Source organism: Trichomycterus rosablanca, chromosome 27 (genome assembly GCF_030014385.1).
Source record: "Trichomycterus rosablanca isolate fTriRos1 chromosome 27, fTriRos1.hap1, whole genome shotgun sequence".
In the NCBI taxonomy this organism is placed as follows: domain Eukaryota; kingdom Metazoa; phylum Chordata; class Actinopteri; order Siluriformes; family Trichomycteridae; genus Trichomycterus; species Trichomycterus rosablanca.
In genome coordinates, this window is record NC_086014.1 from 9,770,219 (window position 1) to 9,795,807 (window position 25,589).

A 25,589-nucleotide genomic window follows, 5' to 3' on the forward strand; every position below is an offset into this window, starting at 1 on the left:
AATAATAATAATAATAATAATAACAATGATAATATTATTAATAATAATAATGATAATTGATGATGATGATAATATTAATAATAATAATGATAATAATAATAATGATGCTGATTGATGATAATAATGATAATAATAATAATGATAATAATAAGAATGATGATGATGGTGATGATAATGATAACGATGATGATGATGGTGGTGATGATGATAATAACTTGTTATTTACTTAAAAATTTTTTTTAAATGAACTGTTGTTGTCCTCTGCATTCTGCTCGTCACTCCATCACCAAAACCTGGTTCTTTTTTACAAACTTGCGTTCACACTTGTTGCACAGGGTGTAATAGTTGGAATACATTTTATTTTTATTATAAGTACAGATCAGTAGTTACAAAACAAAGCATCTGCCATGAAGGTACAGCAAACGAAGGAAATTGTACAGCTCACAAGACAGTTCAGAGATGGAATGATCGGTTTTGTAAGACCCAGATCGACCCCCCGCTGTGCTTTCCGTTCAGCTCCTCCGGCGGTGCACGTACGTACGGATCTCCGATTGGTCAAGACGTGTCCAATCCCTATGATTACATCCTGTCATATATGTATATATATATGATGTTAAACACCATTTACTAGGTTCTCCCACTCGTTATACACTAGACATTTTTCCAAACTTCATGGAGTAAAAACTAATCAATATTGTCGCACTGATATTTAGCTAAGAAACAAAGACACCATACCGATATCTGAATGAATCGAACAGAGCGAAGCTGATCGTTCCTCTCCGCTGCGTATCCCGTCGGTACGCGGCCGGTAAACCGACCTCTCGCATCTCGAATCATCAAATCAATCGAGCACTGTTCACGGCCTGTTCACGAAGTAACGGAGAGAGAAATTCCACAACGTCGATGGACGCACAGACACACACATACACACCTTCTTTTTAGTTTAGTTAGCTGTGTACCGTATATTTTAGATACTATCACAGTGAAAATAACTCGTGGGCGGGGGGAGAAAAAAAACAAACAAAACAAAACGAGAGCCTCTCTACGCTGGCGAGGGGCACGGATATATACTGTACGGACGTACGCTTCGATCGGAGCGACTTGAGAAGATTGTCTTGTATTTTTTTTTCTTTTGTAATGTTATCTTTACATCTTTATGTCAAAGGCAAAAAAGTACAGTACTAGAAAACGTAAAGTCCAATCTAAGGCCTACAATCAAAAACAGATAGCTTTGTAGATGCAACAACGCATGACTGGATCTAAGGCTAGACAATATTTGTGTATCTTGCTCGTAGTTCTTTTTTTTTTTCTTGCTTTTTTAGTTTTTAAATCATTTTTAACAAGTAAATACATCAAACCATTTCAGTAGTCAGTAACACTTTGCAACATTGATTGGTGGCAGTATATTACAAATAAATCACACCAGAACTGAGATGAAAATCAGCCTGCTCCTGGAGTCCAAAATTCACATCGTTTTCTCTCTTTATTTTTTTTTTTTAGATCTTCTGCGAGTGTTTCAGTGCAATTTTCATTGCAGTCATCCTCCGTTATCCTTAATATGATCAATATGAACATCATGGCTAGAAGCCGGTCCAAGAGAAAATCACACAGTCCTTCATGGTTTCCCTTTTTCCAGTATATATCTATATATATATATACTGTCCATATATAGTATAGTAAAGAGTTTTGCTTAGTTTTTTCTCACTTCCAGAAAGCACTGCATTCGCATGCTCGTTTCAAACATTCATCCATTTAGGGGGGAAGAAAAAAAATCGAATAAAAAATAAGCTCTGCGACTGTGCTTGGTCTCCAAATGCTCAGAAGATTGGTCCAAAATTGTAAGCCCTATACGTGGGCCCGCGAGGAGAGGAGAGTCACATTCATCAGCAATGTAGCAGTGTCTCAGTAGGCAGTGAGAAACGTACGGATTTCCATCGTCTCAGGTCGAAACTGGAAGGGTCAGTCAGGTCAAGGTGACTTTTGGTACAAGGAAAGTGAGACCCAAAGCCAAAGGAAGAAAAAAAACACAGAGATTATATCAGCTACACACCGTCGAATCGAACAGACATAACACACAGGAACCAAAGTCACTTCATCCGTCTTGCTAAACATCAAGTTATCTTCACTCGCGCCTTCAAAACATCACACACACCCCAGGTGTCCGTCTGTGTTCCGATCCATCCCGACCGCTGTCGCGATCGCGTCTTCTTATCGTCGCCATCCTTCACCTCCTTCTCCTCCTGCTTCTTGCAGCCGATCCTGGCCGACGCGAGTCAGTCTCTGATAAGCGGGGCGTTCTGCATCTCGGAGTCTGTTAGCCTTCGGGAAGCTTCTCCTTCCGCCCACAGATGAACTACGGTTGAAAGAACAGACGCAGGTTAACACCACGGCAACGCTGCTCGTCGATACAATGATACACACAAGTCAAGGTCAAAAATAAATTAAATAAATAAATTAATTAAATTAAAAACACATAGATAGTTAAAACTAGTGTGTATGTTTTATTTTATCTAATACTTTTGCTATGGTAACACTACATATTTAGGTACACAGACACAGATTGTAATTTGTGGTAGTACTTCGTCAAAGCAAGGATAGGGTGGCTCCAGACTGTAGAGATTAGGCAAATAATATTAAGTAAATAATATTATTAAATAAATAAATAAATTATATAAATAATTAAATAAATGAGTTTAGCAAAAACATATTAACTTTAAGAATATTATTATTATTAATGTTAGATTGTTATAATAATATTGTTATAATTTTATAATAATATTAATATTTTTAACTGATTTATTTTCGATTAATAATTTTACATAATATACATTTTATAGCTTTTTTTAGGTTCATTTATTTTGTGGTGGATTTTGGCAGCTAATTTAACTAAAATAATTTAATAATATTTTATAATCTTTCATTTACTTAATTATTATGAAAAAATTGCTTATGTCTATTATATTCTATTATGTATATTCTATACCATACTTTTGTATGCTGTTATATACTGTCCATTTTATCAGCTCCACTTACCATATAAAAGCACTTTTATTGTAGTTTTACAATTACTGACTGTAGTCCATTTGTTAGCCCCCTTTCATGCTGTTCTTCAATGGTCATGACCCCCACAGGACCACTACAGAGCAGGTATTATTTAGGTGGTGGATCATTCTCAGCACTGCAGTGACACTGACATGGTGGTGGTGTGTTAGTGTGTGTTGTGCTGGTATGAGTGGATCGGACACAGCAGCACTGCTGGAGTTTTTAAACACCTCACTGTCATTGCTGGACTGAGAATAGTCCACCAAGCAAACAGCGCCCCGTGGGCAGCGTCCTGTGACCACTGATGAAGGTCTAGAAGATGACCAACTCAAACAGCAGCAATAGACGAACGATCGTCTCTGACTTTACATCTACAACTAGGTCAGAGTGTCTAATAGAGTGGACAGTGAGTGGACACGGTATTTAAAAATCCACTCATAGCAGCAAAACACACTAACACACCACCACCATGTCAGTGTCACTGCAGTGCTGAGAATGATCCACCACCTAAATAATACCTGCTCTGTGGTGGTCCTGGGAGAGTCCTGACCATTAAAGAACAGCATGAAAGGGGGCTAACAAAGCATGCAGAGAAACAGATGGACTAGTACTACAGTCAGTAATTGTAGGAATACAAAGTGCTTCTCTATGGTAAGTGGAGCTGATAAAATGAACAGTGAGTGTAGAAACAAGGAGGTGGTTTTAATGTTATGTTATAATCATAATCGCAAACTCCAGTCCACCAAGGTGAGCACCTAAGAAGAAGGTCGACTGATCAGACGATTGATGCACCAGGATGCACTGTAGGAGGATCCATCTGCTGGTCACATGCCTCAATCATCATGTCATGGGTGCGAGTTCCAGTTCAGTTTTTTATTCCTCTAAACGACTATTAAATTGTGACTCTGTAACAGTGAACTTGTTTGTATGGCAGATCAGAATTCATGATCCGCTTCCAGGATTTGACAAATACCAGCAGTTACAGTCAAAAAAATGAAAAAAAAGATGCAATCTTAACAAAAATGCACAATTACACTCGCATTCAGATGCCGGCATAAGGCCATGCATAATTAATGCCAGCCGATTTAAATGTATTTATATGCAAAGTAAGCTCAGTCAGGCTAGCACTGAAGGAAACATAGCCTGTTTGATAAGAGCTTATGAGATTTTTCCGATAAAGGTTACATAAAGATTAAAAATGGAGTTATCTGAATATATTTCAGCCCTTTTTTTTCCCCTATAAGCAAGTGAACGCGCCGGATAATAACTTCCAGTTATTGCGGAAGTCTGAATCGTGGTAAAACGCACACCGTTTTTTCAAATTATTTGCCTGTGCAGTCAGCGCCAAGTAAATAATATGAATAATATGCCGTTTCATTCTCCTTACAAGCGCGGAGAAAATGATTTGCCAATAAAAAGTGCGCTGACGTGTCGTGTTCTTCTAGGATGCCTCGGCGAAGATGACAAAACGGAATTAAAACACGCGTCTGTTTCGCTGCCGCTTGTGCAATAAGAGGGAACGTTAATAGGAATTGAGACGGGTAAAGAGTCAGCGCTTGGCTTTAATAACCGCCGGAGCGAACGCCATTTAGAGCCGCCCATTAAAGCAATAACGACGACACACCTACTCACTCTGCGTTGCACGCCCTGTCGTTACTGTTCACGGCCAACTTATCAGGATGTGTGGGGGTTTTTTTTCCTCGGTAATAGAAGCTTAGTTTAGCGTGCAGGAGGAGTCAAATGAGGCCATTCACTCCCTTTTTCAGTTAGTGATACAAACTGTGGTTTTAAATAGTGTTTTAATAGTAGGGTTAAAGGTTAGCACCACTATTGAACAAATCCCTGCTACTTTAAGATCATCATCATCAGCTCTCGGTGGATTCTGTTAGGGGTCACCACGACGGATCATTCATCCTTACTGACACAACCCCAATCCTATTTATCCGGGCTTGGGATCAGAACTAAGGGTGCACTGATGGGATCAGAACTAAAGGTGCACTGTTATGCGTCCCTAAAATGACTAGGCTGATGTTACATCATGCGCCCTCTGTGTTTGTGACCCCAACCCAGAATTGAAACCAGTGGAACCATTCGTCCTTCCTGACACAACCCTAATCCTATTTATCCGGGCTTGGGATCAGAACTATGGATGCACTGATGGGATCAGAACTAAGGGTGCACTGATGGGATCAGAACTAAAGGTGCACTGTTATGCGTCCCTAAAATGACTAGGCTGATGTTACATCATGCGCCCTGTGTGTTTGTGACCCCAACCCAGAATTGAAACCAGTGGAACCATTCGTCCTTCCAGACACAACCCTAATCCTATTTATCCAGGCTTGGGATCAGAACTAAGGGTGCACTGATGGGATCAGAACTATGGATGCACTGATGGGATCAGAACTAAGGGTGCACTGATGGGATCAGAACTAAAGGTGCACTGATATGCGTCCCTAAAATGGCCAGGCTCATGTTACACCATGCGCCCTCTGTGTTTGTGACCCCAACCCAGAATTGAAACCATTGGAACCAGGCACCAGATGAATGAATGTCTTGATTCGAACAGAAAAAGCAAAACAGGTCTTTTTTGGGGTATCTTTCGTTGTACCCGACCTTGTGGCTGTGATTGTAACATTCATGGTCATGTGATGGCACGGTGGCTAAGTGGGTAGCACTGTCGCCTCACAGCAAGAAGGTCCCGGGTTCGATCCCCAGGCGGGGCGGTCTGGGTCCTTTCTGTGCTGGGTTTGCATGTTCTTCCTGTGTCTGCGTGGGTTTCCTCCGGGAGCTCCGGTTTCCTCTCACAGTCCAAAAACATGCAGTCAGGTTAATTGAAGACACTGAATTGCCCTATAGGTGAATGGGTGTGTGTGTTTGTGTGTGTGTCTGCCCTGCGATGGACTGGCGCCCTGCGATGGACTTGCGTGACCCTGATTGGATAAGCTGTTAAGACAGTGAGTGAGTGAGTGAGAGAGAGTGAATGACATATATGACTATACCTTTATTCATTATTATTAATATACATTTAGGCCAGGATTCTACACTTTTAGTCTTAAATATAACCACTAGGCACTGTATATAATGTATGCACACCATATAGCCTAAAATATATAGACAGGAGACTGGACCACAAGCTGGTTGGACATTCCTATCCAAACCACTGGTATTAATATGACATGCCTTAAGCAGCTACAGCTTAATTGACATCCCAAAGCTTTACCCACTAGGCTACCACTGGCCCTATATCATTTACTTAGGGTTAGGGGCCTTGGTCAGGGACCTAACAGTGACAACTTAGTAGTGGTGGCTATAGAACTACACCCACACACGCACACACACACACAGCAGGGTCCAGGAAATCACACACTCACCATATTACTTAGGGACAGTTTAGAGTTGCCAATCCACCTACTTATGACATAAGTAGAGTTTTAAACTGATCTTCTGTTACATTTTTACATATTTAGCTCCATAATATTACAGAATTAAACCACTTTTATTATTAAAAATGAATTTAATGATGCCTAAGTATGGCTTGACTTTGGGCAGTAACACCTCTGTTCTTTTGTTCCAGGAGCTGACTGTGGTCAGTCATAATAGGGACAGTTTAATAGTGCTTTCAGAGGTCATGCCACAAAGTGATGACATTATGGACCTTCCCATACTTTTCTATAAAAGAAAAGTCCATGTTTGTGTGTCTATATGAAGAAAACACACAGTGAACATATTGAAAATTAGTCGATTCATTGTTCATAATTGAACATGTGCTAGTAATTATAATTATAATAAAATAAAAGTGTTTTGTAATATTCCAACTCTGCAAAAAAATCAGTTTCAAACTTTAAAAGCAATTTTAAATAATAATAGTAATGCAATTTATTGTTTAATAGAGCAAACCAAGCGCACTTGCTGTTCCAAGTATGAACTGCAATACTACAATTTGTCCACCAGATGGCAGAAAAAGACTGCAAATCAGCCAGTTCACAACAGCCTGCTCATGACATTCAGCATGATCTTGATCTTGATCTAACCTGCATCCGGCTGCTATTCCATGTCTCATAGACATAACCTGACTGTCATTTGAGGATCTAAAACAACTGGCTTTATTAAAAACTATATACAGAAAACACTGACATCATGCAAGCACATCTGTCCGAAGCATTGCATTTTACTCCCAGAGGAAATTCACACAGCATTCTGAGGTAATGAAAATAAATCACTTATTTCAGCTTTTTTTAATTTAAATTATGATTATTATGTTATAACCGCCTGCTCTCCCAAAGGCGCTGACTCTCTGTGACTTCCCTTTAAAGAAAGTTGCAGTAATGAGTTACAGATTAGGGCCCCATATTTGATTTTCACTCTTCATTAACTAAGCCACCTGGAATGGTATTATTTAAGGACGGCGTTCCTTTTCCCCAAACAACTGCCACTGCGGTCTGGAGACTTAACACGTCGACTTCAGAGTTTCACAACTTCCTTTGTTTGGAGGTTCTACAAGAAATTAAGGAGCTGTTTCTCCTTCGCAAAGTAAAGTAAAGTGAAGTAAAGCACGTGTTCCAGAAAGAGGTACGGACAAACAGTCTTTATTTTCGTTTCTTCGTTCATTACTGATGCTAACTCTTCCAGACTGGACCAGAGACTGCTAATTATCATCAGTCACACTGAGTGGAAAAATTAAAATAATTATTTCCAGACATTTTTTTGGGGAAAAGAAAATATTAGAAACAAATATAACCATATGAGTCATTTAAACTGATATGAGCCATGAGTACAAAGCACTGTAATGTTTAAACAATCACGGGTGATACAGTCTCTACACAGTCTCTACTATTATCACAATTATGCTTTATTTGCTCAAATTAACCTATTAAAAAAAGAAAAAAAAATACACTATTTAAATGAATAAAAACGTGAATAAAATCTGTAATGTGCCAGAGTTACTGCAAATTCCATCATCCATGCTTTATTATACAGTATATTATTAATATATATGATATTTAAGCGTGTTCCCTTGGACAGTATGCTGAGTAAATTTTACAATACTCACAATACTGGTTTATAATAATGAAATCCTGTTTTATTTTATTTTAAATGCAGTGTACTTTAAGCACAATATTTTTTTTTTAAATAAAATAAATAAAACAGGTTTTTTTAAAGCTTTAACATTCAATTAAATGCATTATTAAAAACATAAAACACATTTATTATTATTATTATTATTATTATTCCTGTTGTTACTATTATTATTATTATTTTAATTATTAATCCTATTATTTGTATTTTTGAATTATTATTCCTATTATTATTATTATTAGTATTATTATTATTATTATTGCATTTACATTATCAGCATTTAGCAGACGCTTTTATCCAAAGCGACTTACAGTACTGTGACAGTATACAGTCTGAGCTATCAAGGGTTAAGGGCCTTGCTCAAGGGCCCAACAGTGGCAACCTGGCAGTGGTGTGGCTTGAACCAGCAACCTTTGATTACTAGTCCAGTACCTTAACCCCTAGGCTACAACTCCTATTTTTACAAATATTATTAGTAGTAGTAGTAGTATTATATTATTTTTATTAACCCTTGTTATTATTATTATTATTATTATTTTATTTTTATTATTATTATTTTTATTGTTATTATTATTATTATTTCTGTTATTATTATTATTTTATGTGTAAGTAATGCAGTGTCAAATAAACACAGACATAAAATCTGCATGAAGTAGCTTTTTTATACAGTGTTACATCTTTTATTTACACTTAATAAAACAATTATATTTATATTATTGTTATTATTATTATATATTATATTTTGTGGTGTTTTTGTCTGAGCTGGCCATTTTTACTTGTCTATATTTTAAAGATTAAAAATGTGGGCTTTTTCTGTTTTCTGTTTAAATCATTGATCTTATTACAGAATGTGTTTTTTAAATTATTTATCTTAAATACACTTGCATTTGTAAGACAAATCATTAAAAATTATATACATTTTAATTGTTTTAAGTCTTTAATCGTTTCTGTCTACCTAAAACTAGTCTCATTTACACCCTTGCTGTAGAATCTGAGGCTGGTGTGCAGTCTAGCGCCCTCGTCTGTTTTATTTCATGTATTTCACACACACACACACACACACACACACACACACACACACACACACACACCAGATCAACAGCCCTGAAAAGTAATACAAGACATATGGTAAGAGGACTCATAGCTCCAGGATCCATCCTATGTTAATACATGTGTCATGCTTAACAGAATGGCTAAATGAAGAGGCGGATGGAACAATAGCCGAGCACGAGGCTGCGAGCGAGCTCTGTTAACAAGGGCCAGACCGCTCGGGGAGGAGTCCCTGCTGTCGCGGCTCTGAGACCTGACATTTCGACGCTGCCTCTTTTTATCACCGCGGAACACAACTACAGCTAAGAAAATACAGCAGTGATTCATGGCAAGCGACTCAAGAGTCGATCGGTTCTGTCGTGATACGTTAAATCTGTTTTGTAGGCAGAAAGGTGGGGTCATCCCATAATAACCATTCACAATCGGTTTTATAATATAAAACAGGAACTGTATTCCTGAGGGAGACTCAGAGTTGGATCTGTTGAAGTAAAAACATACCATGGATTGTTTCTATGACATTATATATGATTGAAACCCCAAATGAAGTCTTTTAGCCAAGACATACACTGTAAATCCTATTCAAATAGAACACCTTATTTAAAAACCATTAGCATTGCCCTGTATATACAACCACACCATGGTCGTCCCATCTGACAGGGCTTTCCACAAGGTTTTAAAGTGTGTCTGTTTAGACAGAAAGTGCATTCGTGAGGTCAGGCTATGTGCAGGCCACTGGAGTTCCTTGACACCACTCCAACTCATCCAACCATGTCTTTATTGACCTCGTTCTGTGCACAGGAGCACAGTCAGGCTGCAAAAGGCAATGGACTTGGGTGTCCACATACTTTTGCACAATGCCTAATGTCCATGCACTACACAATTACAGCAATGATATGTTCTATACACTAGTAGTGCTTTATTTAGCCTAAATGGCGTTATTTGGGGGTGCTCGGTGAAGCTGCTGGGATCCAGAACGCGAATCCTCAGCACAGACATGATTGGCTATGTCTGAGCTGCGGAAGGTCGAGGCCCCTCGATAAATAAATAGATGTCCAAGATAGTAGATAAGAGTGGTGGTAAAACTATAGGTTCACAATAGATTTTGTTCTTTACCGTTTTAACGGACCACTAGAGGGCGCTACGTGGCGCATTTGAGGACCGCAGGGATCACTAGGAATTAAGAAACCCCGTCATAAAAACACACATAAAAACATTTGCAACATATTTTACTATTATTTTATTACTAGTAATGATTATTATAATTAATAAATAATAATAATAATAATTACTATTAGTTATTATTAGTAGTTATTATTATTATTTATTCTTATTATTATAATTATTAATTATTATTATTATTATTATTTATTATTATTATTTTATGTACAATTACTATTTATTTATTTATTTTTATTTATTTATTTATTTTTGTGACACACAATGCAGGCCCACTTGTGGACTGCAGAGATCACTAGTTGGTACCTAACCCTGTCCTAAAAAAACCCACATCCTTTGAGGCATAATAACACATTGACATATTTTCCTATTATTTTTTTACTAGTATTCATTATTATTATTATTATTATTATGATTATTATTAATGGTTATTTATTATTATTATTATTGATGGTTATTATTATTATTATTATTTGTTATTTATTATTATTATTATTATTATTATTATCATTATTATTATGTATTATTATGTTATTATTATTTTATTTACAATTAATATTTATTTATTTTTATTTTTTTGACACAATTCAGTCCCTAGTGTAGGACCACGGACCACTAGAGGGCGCTACGTTGCCCACTTGTGGACCGCAGAGATCACTAGGTGGTTAAGAAACCCTGTCCTATAAAAACACACATTCTTTGAGGCATGAAAAAACATTTGTGACATATTTTACTGTTATTTTACTACACCTATTCAGTACAAAACTGTAGAAACAAACGTCAGACACCAAATATGGCTTCGCTAAAGTGGAAAATTCTGAGCACTTGATATTTTATTCCTTGCCAAACTACTCCTTTAATAACTGTAGGGGTGAAGCACTCAGCCCGAGTTCAGCTGTCCTCACTCGAACGCTTCCTGCCCCATCTGAATGAGCAGTGGATGTGGTTCGTTCAGTACTGAACACACACTGCCCACAATGAACACACACACGACACATACGGTTACGGAGGGGGGCCTTTGTTCTTTCTCAGGCATCCGGTACAGTTCAGAAAAAAAAAAGTGTTGCTTTTGGCTAATGTAGACCCGATTGTACAGAGCGGTGTTTATGAATATGGAAATCTGACCGCACACGCACTCCTAACGTATGCACTTCTGGACGTACACACGAGAGCACGAGGAAGTGCACCCAAATCGTATTTTTAGAAGGTTTTAATGAACACAGGATGTTTATGAATACCATTCGCAGTGATTCACAAAGAGTAAGAGGGATCAGCGTGCGCCACCCCCACCCCTCCTTCCAAACGTCAAAGAGAGCCAGTGTTTCTGGAGGGGCACAGAACTGTTGTGGCGCGCTAGTTGTGTGGGTTGAGATTGCCCTCAGATAAGCGTGCTGGATTTCTGAACGACACATGAAAGCCAACAAAACTCAGACATGTGGTACTTGAAAAAAATCCGCCGGCTGCTTTAACCCAGGTTCCTTTTTGTAAAGATTAAGTGTGCAGGTAAAACAAACAGCATTTATGAACAATGATCAAACCCAAGACTGGAATTACTGGGGAAAAAATACAAATAACATAACCACAGAGCATAAGGGTCAGGGTAAGGATTCATCTCAGGTCTTTTAATGCCTATTATGACCTCAAAAGGGTTCAGATAAACATAGTAGACAGCGCTCATAATCGACATCAATGCAATGCAATGCAAACAGTGCTTCCCATCAACACCATTAAAAAATTTATTATTTACAAACATAGCCCAGAACCAAGTTAATAGTAAGGGGTGTTGGGGTTGTTAACATTCAGAGGGGGAACAAAACCCCTCTGTTGAAATAGGTTCTGTGGTTAGATGTTACTGAAACTAGTACAGAGTTACCAAAAGTTCATGGACACCTTGATACTTTACCTAACAACCTGGTCCTTCCACAAGGTTGAATCAGTTCATCTGGACACAAGTTTGCTGTGTTAATGTACACAATGGAAAGCACTAATGAATGTATGTAACCTTTGATCCCCCAGAAGGTACCCATAAGTTAACAATGGACAGACATGCTATAAACTCTTTGAATAACCCCTACAATAAGTATTTGAATCTGAATTTTATACATTTGAAATATTTCAATTTGAATTTTATAAATTTGAAATATTTAATGGCGTAATTTATAAATGTAAATTTTAACAATGCTTTTTTTGTGATTTGAACTTGTGAGGTGGTGAAATTTGCTGTTCAAAATCACAACTTGCAATTTTCAGATTTTAAAAATTCAGATAAAAAAAAATCAGATCTCTCAGATTCAAATCTCAGAAATACGAATTCAAGCTTGAGGTGAAACATCCGGGTTTCCCAGGAAAAGTAAACTTTCCAGAGCGATCGAACGCAGCATTTAACCAATCACAGCGCTGCCTCACCTGCGTTCATGTCTGTGGAGGAGAAATGAGGTAAGTGCATCCAAAGTTCTTCAGATCCACACAGTCAGCTAATTATTTATAGTTCTGGTAAATACTCAACGCGCTTTACGGCAAGTTTTATATTTTGCGTTATGTAACGCTGGTGGCGTGATAACGCGCGGGGTAAGGTTAGTTAGCGTTAGCTAGCTTGTTGGTAGTGGTTAGCTAAGAGTTTTGCTTGGCATGAGCTGGTCTGAGTTTAGGAAGTGTATCGGTTAACATTATGGTTTTGTGTATGTGTTTCCCTGACATTTTGATGTCAACTTGTCAATGGTTGAAAATAATTAATTTTGAGGCATAGATCTTACTAGTTCTAGTTATCAGAGCTAACTACAGGTTGTAAAACAGGCAATACGTTTCTAAGTGTCGTAGTTACTGGTATGCTATTGGCAGTTAGTTAATATTTTTTAAATGCATTAGACTAACTAGCTAAATAAGTGTCTAACAGAGTGTTCCAGAAGTTGTTCATGCCACCATTTTTATACAGTTTTCTCATTCATTCTTGTTAAAAAAAAATCTTGCCGTAAAGCGCGTTGAGTATTTACCAGAACTATAAATAATTAGCTGACTGTGTGGATCTGAAGAACTTTGGATGCACTTACCTCATTGGGATTCATTTCTCCTCCACAGACATGAACGCAGGTGAGGCAGCGCTGTGATTGGTTAAATGCTGCGTTCGATCGCTCTGGAAAGTTTACTTTTCCTGGGAAACCCGGATGTTTCACCTCAAGCTTGAATTCGTATTTCTGAGATTTGAATCTGAGAGATCTGATTTTTTTTTATCTGAATTTTTAAAATCTGAAAATTGCAAGTTGTGATTTTGAAATGAAATTTTTTCAACAGCAAATTTCACCACCTCACAAGTTCAAATCACAAAAAAAGCATTGTTAAAATTCAAATTTATAAATTACGCCATTAAATATTTCAAATTTATAAAATTCAGATTGAAATATTTCACATTTATAAAATTCAGATTCAAATACTTATGGCAGCGTTTGAGCTCCATACTACAACCAGACAGCAAGGGCTAAAATTGAAAGTGTTAAATAGCCCTCAACCTGAAAGCTTGAGATCTCAGAGGTGGTGGGCTGGATCACTGAGATGCAGTTGGTGTCAATTGCGGTAAGAGAAAACTGGCATGATTCCATGGTGGATATTGGTCTGACAAACCATCATCATCAAAATACAAGTGAAGACCACAACGTACAGTGAACCCCGTATGTTAACAATGCCCAGAAGCGGCACTGACTTCTCAAGAGATGTATTCTGGTCTGGTGAGTGCAAATTTCAGTCCAAATGCCTAGTAGTACTATGTACTATTGAGAATAAGGGCCGGATACGGTTGGTTCTGTGTGACGCAGGTAAGCTCAAATATGAGTGAAAATGGGTACCAGTGGTTCTGTACCGTGTTGTGTGGAAAGTGACACGCCTAAAACTAATATGTATAAGATTGGGAAAGGTGTATATGCAGATAGTGGTTAATTTTATGAATATCATGTAGGATTAGCTTCTGACTATATTCTAGGTACTTCAGGCGATCCCTCCTGGGATTACCCATGTATGAAGAAGGCTTTGCAAGCTTGGATTGACATGAAGCCTAAATGGGATGAGTTTTGTATAGAAATGTTATCAAAGTCTTTGAAGGGAAAGCCAAAGTCAGGGATGTCTAAGCTGTTTTTTTTCTGTGCATCCTATAAAATATCTACTTGATTGTAGGATGTACAATGAACAACAATAAGAACTTGAGGTTTAAGAGGCATATTAATTCTTTCAAGCACTGTCAGTAACAAACCCGAACCAGTAAAAGTTCCAACATTTACCAGCAAATTTAATTGATTTGTGAAACAATTTATTTCATTCTCCGTTCTGGCACCCGACACTTTCATCTCATCCAAAAGATCTTGCAAAGATCTTGGTGGATAACGCAGCGATCGCACCTAGATCCCAAACACCTTCAGTTCCTGTCACTAAACCACACTATGAGTTGGGTGAAACAGTGTGTGTTGGAGCTGTGGCTGGCAAGCCAGAATGGGTCTACAGAAAATAGGAAAAAAATAATGGAGGAGAAAAAAAGGAGTCCGGATGCGTCTGACTTCTTGTCTGACTCCATTTCTGGGGCACAGATCGTCATCCCGATAATACCTCCACAGAGTAATTTGAGCCCAAACACTGACGCTGCTATCTATCTTCTGTGCCTGATAGCGCTTTCTCCCCTCTCTCGCCCAAATTACTTTCTTTCATATCTAATTATATTTGCTAATGATCTTATAAGGGAATAATGGAATGTGCTTGATCTATTACCTTTTTTTCCACCATACATAAATACAATACAAATGGCAATGCGGCATTTGGAGATTTTGCTCTTTACAGTTCTGGGGAAGCAGAGGAGCGGAGAGGAGCTCGTCTCAAACAGCTATGAAAATTACAATTAATACACAAGGCTGTATATGTACGATGTAAATACTGTTCAGAGCTGACTTATAGGTTCAGGTGTTATTTAAACTCGAAGTCTTTAAAGAAGTAAAAATGAGAACTGCGACTTTCTAAAATAATAAAATAAATAAATAAATAAAATGTTTTAATGCATGTCTATTTCATTTTATTTTATTATTATTATTATTATTTTATTGTATTTTTTTACATTATTTATTTTTATTTTTAATGCAATAAAACAATGCAAATCTTTGTTTTTAGTTTTTAGAATTTTTTTTTAGAATTGTATTGAATTTTATTTCCTTTTCTATTTAATCTATTTATTTATTTACTGTAATTATTAGGTCCTGGGTTTGAACCCCAGGTGGGGCGGTCCGGGTCCTTTCTGTGCGGAGTTTGCAAGTTCTCCCCGTGTCCATGTGGGTTTCCTCTGGGTGCTCCGGTTTCCTCCCACAGTCCAAAAACATGCCACCAGGCTAATTGGAAACACTGAATTGTACTTTAGATACCTAGCTGCTAGATGCACAAAACCAGTGCATTGTAGTGCCGGTCCCAAGCCCGGATAGAAATGGGGAGGGTTGTTTTTAATGCAATAAAAACAAATTGTGGTTTTTTTAATATATATTTTTCAACTGTATAGATTTTTTACAAATTAATTAATTCATTCATACATTATTATTTTTTGCCTCTATTTCACCCAATCTAATCATTACCAATTCCCCTATTCCCTATCTTTCACAGCTGGCCGACCCTGCCCTGCACAAGAAGAGCTAAGACTATCACGTGCCTTCTCTGACCTCTGAGCGCAGTCACTGGCCACATCTTTTCACCTACCAGTGTCCTACAGAGAGCTCTACTGCATAAGAACAGACATGCTATTAACAGTGCAAACCCATTTGACCCAAGTGTGCCTGTTGGGCTGCTTAATAGCCCCACCTAGGATTCGAACTTGAAAGCTTGAAGCTTGAGATCTCAGCAATGGTGGGCTGGATCACTGGACCACCACACTGCTAATGTATGTATACAGTGGTGTTCAAAAAAATAGCAGTCCAACACCATTAACCTGATAAATCACTGTTTTTAGTAGAAATGCTATTTCTACATATAAAAAAATTTACTTGAAAGTGTAGTAGAGTAATGAAAACAAAACAAACCCAACAATTAGGACGTGCATACCGCTCATTCTGAGTAATTGAAGCATTGATTGAAAGTGGGTTGTTCAAAATAATAGCAGTGAGGAGTTCAATTGGTGAAGTCATTCATTCTGCAGAAGAATGGGTGTCAATTTTGGTCCTTATTTAAGGTAGGAGGGTGGCAAATGTTGCACAGGTTGGTCATAGCACATTTCCTTCTGAAATACTGGGTAAAATGGGTTGTTCCAGACATTGTTCTGATGAACAGCATACTTTGATTAAAAAGTTGATTGTAGAGGAAAAAACATACAGAGAAGTGCAGCAAATTCTAGGCTGCTCAGCTAAAATGAGCTCAAATGCTTCGAAGTGACAACTAAAACCTGAAAGACGCAGAAGGAAGCATGGAAGCTGTTCGAATGGATCGAAGAATAGTCAAAATGGCAAATACTCAGCCAATGATCACCTCCATAAAGATCAAGGAACATCTGAAGTTAGCAGTGAGTACAGAAGATGATTAAGTGAAGCCAATTTACCAGCAAGAACTCCTGCAAAGTCTCGTTGTTAAGATAAAGACGTGTCCTGAATGAAGCAAAATTGTTCTTTTTGGGTCTAGTGGCCGTAGACAGTATGTCAGACGACCCCCGATCACTGAATTTAAGCCACAGTACACTGTGAAGGTAGTAAAGCACGGTGGTACAAATGATGATATGGGGATGTTTTTCATACCATGGTGTTACACCTATTTATCACATACGAGGGATCATGGATCAGATTAAATATATCAGAATACTTGAGGAGATCATGTTGCCCTATGTCAAAGAAGAAATGTGCTTAAAATGGGTGTTTCAACATGACAATGACCCAAACCATCCTGGTTACAGACAAACAAGATTAAGGTAATAGAGTGACCAGCCCAATCCCCTGACTTCAATCCCATAGAGAACTTGTGTTCTGATATCTGAAATGCGTTATTTTGAGGCAAAACCCAAAATTGCAGAAGAACTGTGGAATGTAGTGTAATCATCCTGGACTGGAATACCTGTTCAGAGGTGCCAGAAGTTGGTCGACTCCATGCAACACGTATCTCAGAAACAATTGTTATGCCACTAAATATTAGTTATTATTAGTTAAATATTAAAGTAAAGTGAAACCTCAAACATTTTTTTCAGTTTATAGATACATTTTTTTAGTTTTTAAAGAAAAATGCTGGCACTGCTATTTTTTTGAACAGCCTAATATTCATTTTTCTTAACTTTCTGTAAAGGATTAACACAAACTGGCTAAATTTTGTTAATGTTTTGAATTAGAATTGAAAGTGGAGTATTTTCAGTGCATTTGCATTTATGGAAATAAAAGTTATCATAATGATTTTGTGCTTTATTCACTTGTTTAAAACCACTGCTATTTTTTTGAACACTACTGTATGTGGTATGAATTGTGATCTTCAGCACCATTACTTATTTGAGCTCCAATACAAGGATGATTTTAATACTATGGCAACTGTGTATGCATTTCTGAGACATAAGAAGCCTTGAAGTTACAGTATGGGCACAGTATGGTCACCAGTTCTAGATCTTCCTACACTACCAGATTGCTTTATGTATATTCTTGACACCACAGATTGACATAAAACCCATAATCATCTCAAAAATACATAATAACTGCTAAACCAAATGTCTTACAAACTCTTCACTGTACACACTGTTGCCCGTGTGCCAGGCTCCACCCTGTTCTCTGCTCTCCCCGTTTCCCACAGGCCTGGCAATAGCCGGTGCATGACATGCACTTGAAACCACGCACATTAATGGAAGGAAATGGCATTCGATCTCCATTTGATCTCTTAATAATTTCTGCTGAAATGATAATTACTGTCGCCAGAATCCTCCCAGCGTGAGACAGAAGTATAAAATAAAATATAATCGGTACACTTCCATCAACACCGTGCATCCTGCACATATGTAATTGCACACAGAAATGTTCCAGTCTTCTCAAACGGTCAGTATTACACAGTGCTCTCGGTCTGCTGGCGACTGCTGTCTGTGATTCTTTTCAACTGACATAATCCTGATTGATTCGTTCAGCAGATAAAAACTCGGTCCACTTGTGCCCTTTACCGAGGGGAACATAATACCAGGCTTTATTCTGCAACAATGTAACATAATGGCGTCGGAATGTGCGGAGGGGGGGTGAAAAAAGGCCACGTCTTAAATGTCTGTGACACACTGTGGTTTAATGTAAAAGGAAGAGAGCGAGAGAGAGAAATCATTAAGCGCAGATTATCAGGGTGCACCGCTGCTAACAAGGTCAAAGCGGGGTTGCTGCTTTGCTGCCTTTATTTTTCCCCCTTTTTTGTTTGAGCTGGGGTCACTTTTTCGTTCCCTAGGACTCATTATGTATGAATGATGCTTTATACATTTTATTTTGCAGGGCTTGACACGGGGTGAGCCGAACTCGTACACGTACACGCTCGTCCGCAGATGGCTCTGAGGTTAGCTGTGTAGGGTGTTTAGTAAGCTGCTTATACAAGACGAAGCAGATATGGTTTGATTTAGTTGGATTTTATACAGTTGAGGTTAGAGAAAAAGACTGGAACACAAACTGTCCATACTTACTGTACATACTTCATTTAGAAGTAAAAATGAGAACTGCGACTTTCTAAAATAATAAAATAAATAAATAAATAAAATGTTTTAATGCATGTCTATTTCATTTTATTTTATTATTATTATTATTATTTTATTGTATTTTTTTACATTATTTATTTTTATTTTTAATGCAATAAAACAATGCAAATCTTTGTTTTTAGTTTTTAGAATTTTTTTTTAGAATTGTATTGAATTTTATTTCCTTTTCTATTTAATCTATTTATTTATTTACTGTAATTATTAGGTCCTGGGTTTGAACCCCAGGTGGGGCGGTCCGGGTCCTTTCTGTGCGGAGTTTGCAAGTTCTCCCCGTGTCCATGTGGGTTTCCTCTGGGTGCTCCGGTTTCCTCCCACAGTCCAAAAACATGCCACCAGGCTAATTGGAAACACTGAATTGTACTTTAGATACCTAGCTGCTAGATGCACAAAACCAGTGCATTGTAGTGCCGGTCCCAAGCCCGGATAGAAATGGGGAGGGTTGTTTTTAATGCAATAAAAACAAATTGTGGTTTTTTTAATATATATTTTTCAACTGTATAGATTTTTTACAAATTAATTAATTCATTCATACATTATTATTTTTTGCCTCTATTTCACCCAATCTAATCATTACCAATTCCCCTATTCCCTATCTTTCACAGCTGGCCGACCCTGCCCTGCACAAGAAGAGCTAAGACTATCACGTGCCTTCTCTGACCTCTGAGCGCAGTCACTGGCCACATCTTTTCACCTACCAGTGTCCTACAGAGAGCTCTACTGCATAAGAACAGACATGCTATTAACAGTGCAAACCCATTTGACCCAAGTGTGCCTGTTGGGCTGCTTAATAGCCCCACCTAGGATTCGAACTTGAAAGCTTGAAGCTTGAGATCTCAGCAATGGTGGGCTGGATCACTGGACCACCACACTGCTAATGTATGTATACAGTGGTGTTCAAAAAAATAGCAGTCCAACACCATTAACCTGATAAATCACTGTTTTTAGTAGAAATGCTATTTCTACATATAAAAAAATTTACTTGAAAGTGTAGTAGAGTAATGAAAACAAAACAAACCCAACAATTAGGACGTGCATACCGCTCATTCTGAGTAATTGAAGCATTGATTGAAAGTGGGTTGTTCAAAATAATAGCAGTGAGGAGTTCAATTGGTGAAGTCATTCATTCTGCAGAAGAATGGGTGTCAATTTTGGTCCTTATTTAAGGTAGGAGGGTGGCAAATGTTGCACAGGTTGGTCATAGCACATTTCCTTCTGAAATACTGGGTAAAATGGGTTGTTCCAGACATTGTTCTGATGAACAGCATACTTTGATTAAAAAGTTGATTGTAGAGGAAAAAACATACAGAGAAGTGCAGCAAATTCTAGGCTGCTCAGCTAAAATGAGCTCAAATGCTTCGAAGTGACAACTAAAACCTGAAAGACGCAGAAGGAAGCATGGAAGCTGTTCGAATGGATCGAAGAATAGTCAAAATGGCAAATACTCAGCCAATGATCACCTCCATAAAGATCAAGGAACATCTGAAGTTAGCAGTGAGTACAGAAGATGATTAAGTGAAGCCAATTTACCAGCAAGAACTCCTGCAAAGTCTCGTTGTTAAGATAAAGACGTGTCCTGAATGAAGCAAAATTGTTCTTTTTGGGTCTAGTGGCCGTAGACAGTATGTCAGACGACCCCCGATCACTGAATTTAAGCCACAGTACACTGTGAAGGTAGTAAAGCACGGTGGTACAAATGATGATATGGGGATGTTTTTCATACCATGGTGTTACACCTATTTATCACATACGAGGGATCATGGATCAGATTAAATATATCAGAATACTTGAGGAGATCATGTTGCCCTATGTCAAAGAAGAAATGTGCTTAAAATGGGTGTTTCAACATGACAATGACCCAAACCATCCTGGTTACAGACAAACAAGATTAAGGTAATAGAGTGACCAGCCCAATCCCCTGACTTCAATCCCATAGAGAACTTGTGTTCTGATATCTGAAATGCGTTATTTTGAGGCAAAACCCAAAATTGCAGAAGAACTGTGGAATGTAGTGTAATCATCCTGGACTGGAATACCTGTTCAGAGGTGCCAGAAGTTGGTCGACTCCATGCAACACGTATCTCAGAAACAATTGTTATGCCACTAAATATTAGTTATTATTAGTTAAATATTAAAGTAAAGTGAAACCTCAAACATTTTTTTCAGTTTATAGATACATTTTTTTAGTTTTTAAAGAAAAATGCTGGCACTGCTATTTTTTTGAACAGCCTAATATTCATTTTTCTTAACTTTCTGTAAAGGATTAACACAAACTGGCTAAATTTTGTTAATGTTTTGAATTAGAATTGAAAGTGGAGTATTTTCAGTGCATTTGCATTTATGGAAATAAAAGTTATCATAATGATTTTGTGCTTTATTCACTTGTTTAAAACCACTGCTATTTTTTTGAACACTACTGTATGTGGTATGAATTGTGATCTTCAGCACCATTACTTATTTGAGCTCCAATACAAGGATGATTTTAATACTATGGCAACTGTGTATGCATTTCTGAGACATAAGAAGCCTTGAAGTTACAGTATGGGCACAGTATGGTCACCAGTTCTAGATCTTCCTACACTACCAGATTGCTTTATGTATATTCTTGACACCACAGATTGACATAAAACCCATAATCATCTCAAAAATACATAATAACTGCTAAACCAAATGTCTTACAAACTCTTCACTGTACACACTGTTGCCCGTGTGCCAGGCTCCACCCTGTTCTCTGCTCTCCCCGTTTCCCACAGGCCTGGCAATAGCCGGTGCATGACATGCACTTGAAACCACGCACATTAATGGAAGGAAATGGCATTCGATCTCCATTTGATCTCTTAATAATTTCTGCTGAAATGATAATTACTGTCGCCAGAATCCTCCCAGCGTGAGACAGAAGTATAAAATAAAATATAATCGGTACACTTCCATCAACACCGTGCATCCTGCACATATGTAATTGCACACAGAAATGTTCCAGTCTTCTCAAACGGTCAGTATTACACAGTGCTCTCGGTCTGCTGGCGACTGCTGTCTGTGATTCTTTTCAACTGACATAATCCTGATTGATTCGTTCAGCAGATAAAAACTCGGTCCACTTGTGCCCTTTACCGAGGGGAACATAATACCAGGCTTTATTCTGCAACAATGTAACATAATGGCGTCGGAATGTGCGGAGGGGGGGTGAAAAAAGGCCACGTCTTAAATGTCTGTGACACACTGTGGTTTAATGTAAAAGGAAGAGAGCGAGAGAGAGAAATCATTAAGCGCAGATTATCAGGGTGCACCGCTGCTAACAAGGTCAAAGCGGGGTTGCTGCTTTGCTGCCTTTATTTTTCCCCCTTTTTTGTTTGAGCTGGGGTCACTTTTTCGTTCCCTAGGACTCATTATGTATGAATGATGCTTTATACATTTTATTTTGCAGGGCTTGACACGGGGTGAGCCGAACTCGTACACGTACACGCTCGTCCGCAGATGGCTCTGAGGTTAGCTGTGTAGGGTGTTTAGTAAGCTGCTTATACAAGACGAAGCAGATATGGTTTGATTTAGTTGGATTTTATACAGTTGAGGTTAGAGAAAAAGACTGGAACACAAACTGTCCATACTTACTGTACATACTTCATTTAGTTTTATCCTGGACAAGGTTGCTGAGGGTCTGGTTTCAAGGCATGAACAGGGTGATTGGTGATAGCCAATCATGTCTCTGTAGGCACCTGGAGGGCTAGCAATAAAAGACCGCTGCCACACCTTAGCACCTTTGGTTTCTTTGTGCTTGGTTGCACACACATCCTCACAAACAGTGTACGTTACAAAAGCAAAAATGCTGAAAATGCTGAAAACTGGCTACTGATGAATGAAAACTTTCTAGATTCTCAGTGTTTAATTAAAGAAACAATGGCTACATTTCATGTCAATCACGTTGACCTGTTTGAATGAGGCGCGATCTACCAGCGTGCACTGTGCAATCGACTGGTAGATCGCGACTGACGCATTGGGCACCCTTGCTCTAGCATCTTAAACTTTTGTAACTTTTTCACTTGGAATTCCTTTACTGTGGCAAAGAGTCGCCCTGGTTGACTGTAAGTGCTGTTTTTGTTTGGCGGGAATGTCTAGGAGTGACAACTGCTCAGCTGTTAAGTAAAAGTGTATTTGGAAGTTGGCTTCAATTACATTTTAATAGTCAAGCTGCAGCACATAAGCCTAAGATTACCAGGTAAAATGCCACAAGTCCAGGAGTGGTGTAAAGCACAGCAATATTGGACTCTGGACTTACTATCAATTAAGTTACACTATCTACTCATTGCAAATTATTTAGGTAGGTTGATAAATAACATATTCTCAGCTCTCAGCTTGACTCTTGTCAGGTTTTACATACCAGGTCACTTACAACATACATTTTTAGGGTCATCACGGCTTCAAGACGCTCCTGCAATGCTGCCACGATCTGCTAGAGCTGTACAGACCCCTGACCTTGGGGTGACTATGGGGCAAGCCTGATCACCAAACACACTATAGTGTTAGAATAAAATCAAATCCTTGCAATCATTTACTAAAATGTAGTAAAAAACCTTTAAACAGGAGCAGAGGCTGTTATAGCAGTAAAGGTTTGAATAAATGAATGATTCCTTGTAGCTGCTCCTGTTAAGGGTCACCACAGTGGATCATTCATCCGAATATGTAATTTGGTTTTAGTTCTGTATGTCCTATTTATCCAGGCTTGGGACCTGAACTGAGGGCGCACTTATATGTGTCCTTCCCATGATGCCATGAGCCTTTTGTATTTGTGATTTAATTTAGGTAATGCTGTTTCCAGCAGTGTGGCTCTTAACATTACGCCACAGGAGCTCACTGATGGTAAAGTTTACCGGCCCTATAATAAAAATATTTTAATAATAACAGGTTTTGAACTTGAAATATGTTAATCCGACTTCATTCCCAGGATTCAGCGCTCCCAGGGTACTAATTGTACGTGACACTGTGGAGAAAATACACCCTAAATATCACGTCTGAATCATTCAGCTGCTCCAGATGAGCTCTTAAAGTCACGCCGTCGCTCGGCGCACGGAAAGCGTAAGATCCGAGGAGGCCCTTTTATCCCGCTCGGTGGGACCTGTCAGTGCCACCTTCTCGCGGGTCCCCCACCAGCTCGAACAGAGCCGCTATCAGAGGAACGCTGACATCCCTGTTCTACGTTTCCAGGAGGGAATCACCGAAAGTCATTTTTTCACAGAGGAGCAGCTTGTACATATCTTCCCTAAGATCAGGAGCTACTGAAGTGGCTTGGAACGTGAAAGAGATGTTAGAATGTTTGAAGTGAAGAATGTAGGTTGGCAGACTTTTGTTTTGCCTCTCTGTGACTGTCGAGAGGAGGGATGTTCATTTTAAAGTTTGGACAGATGTAAGAGTGCATGACTAACGCATTGTCATGTAGATCGTACGCTTCCCTGTGGCAGTACAGACATCAGAAATTTGCCTTGTGGCACCAACAGAGCTTCTTAACCACTTAGTGAATCTATTACATCCTTTTATACCCTTTTTGGGACCTGTAAAATTGCAAATAATGGAAAGGTGTTATTATATAACATTATATATTATAACATTACTGCAAATAGGTGGATGCCAACATACATAAACCTTGGGCATATTACTATATCAACAGGTACAGTGTTTAGCAGACACTTTTATCCAAGTGAGGATTGAGGGCCTTGCTTGCCAACAGTGGGGGCAGTGATAATGGGACATACCAAATACCAGCTTGGCTCTTTAACAAGCATTCAGAACATTGATATAATAATAATAATAATAATTAAAAAAAAAAATTAAAAAAAATATAATAATAATAATAATTATTATTATTATTATTATTGTAAGATTAAGGTCTATTATTATTATTATTATTATTACTATTATTATTATATTAGGGTATATTATTATTATTATTATATTAGGATCTATTATTATTATTATTATTATTATATTAGGGTCTATTATTATTATTATTATTGTTAGATTAGAGTCTATTATTATTTTTTCATTATTCTTATTTTTATTCTTCTTCTTCTTCTTATTATTATTATTATATTAGGATCTATTATTATTTTATTATTATTATTATTATTATTATTATTGTTAGATTAGGGTCTATTATTATTATTATTATTATTATTCGATTAGGGTCTATTAATATTATTATTATTATTATTATTATTATTATTAGATTAGGGTTTATTATTTTCTTCTTCTTATTATTATTATTATTATTATTATTATTATTATTATTATTATTATTATAATTATTATAATTATTATTATTATTTTTATTAGGGTAAAAATAAGCTGTTAAACCTTTCTACAATTACAAAAACTACAGTGATGCAGAGCGCTCACACAGACCCGCAATTGGCTGTGTGTCTATAAGGGGCAGGACAACGACTGAACAGGAGTTTCCTCATAACTGCTGCATTTGTGGCCTTTGCTGCCCGGTCGATGATGCCTGCATGATGAGACGGGGGACAATGGATATATGTGCGAAATGGATCCCCATATTAACTCG

General features: G+C 37.8%; 1 protein-coding gene across 3 annotated transcripts in view; it reads right to left on the reverse strand.

Annotated features, from left to right (window-relative positions):
* Positions 1-2,166: 2,166 nt before the first annotated feature.
* The window catches only part of znf536 (zinc finger protein 536), a 310,124-nt gene continuing 286,701 nt past the window's right edge, over positions 2,167-25,589 (reverse strand). For 2 of the 3 annotated variants that reach the window (XM_062989495.1, XM_062989496.1), the window contains one exon: positions 2,167-2,353. In XM_062989495.1, coding sequence (XP_062845565.1) covers positions 2,274-2,353 — 80 coding nt within the window. In that variant the 3' untranslated portion in view covers positions 2,167-2,273. Of the gene's footprint in view, positions 2,354-7,635; positions 7,707-25,589 lie in introns of those variants that run through there. The other variant, XM_062989497.1, reaches the window with a different exon arrangement.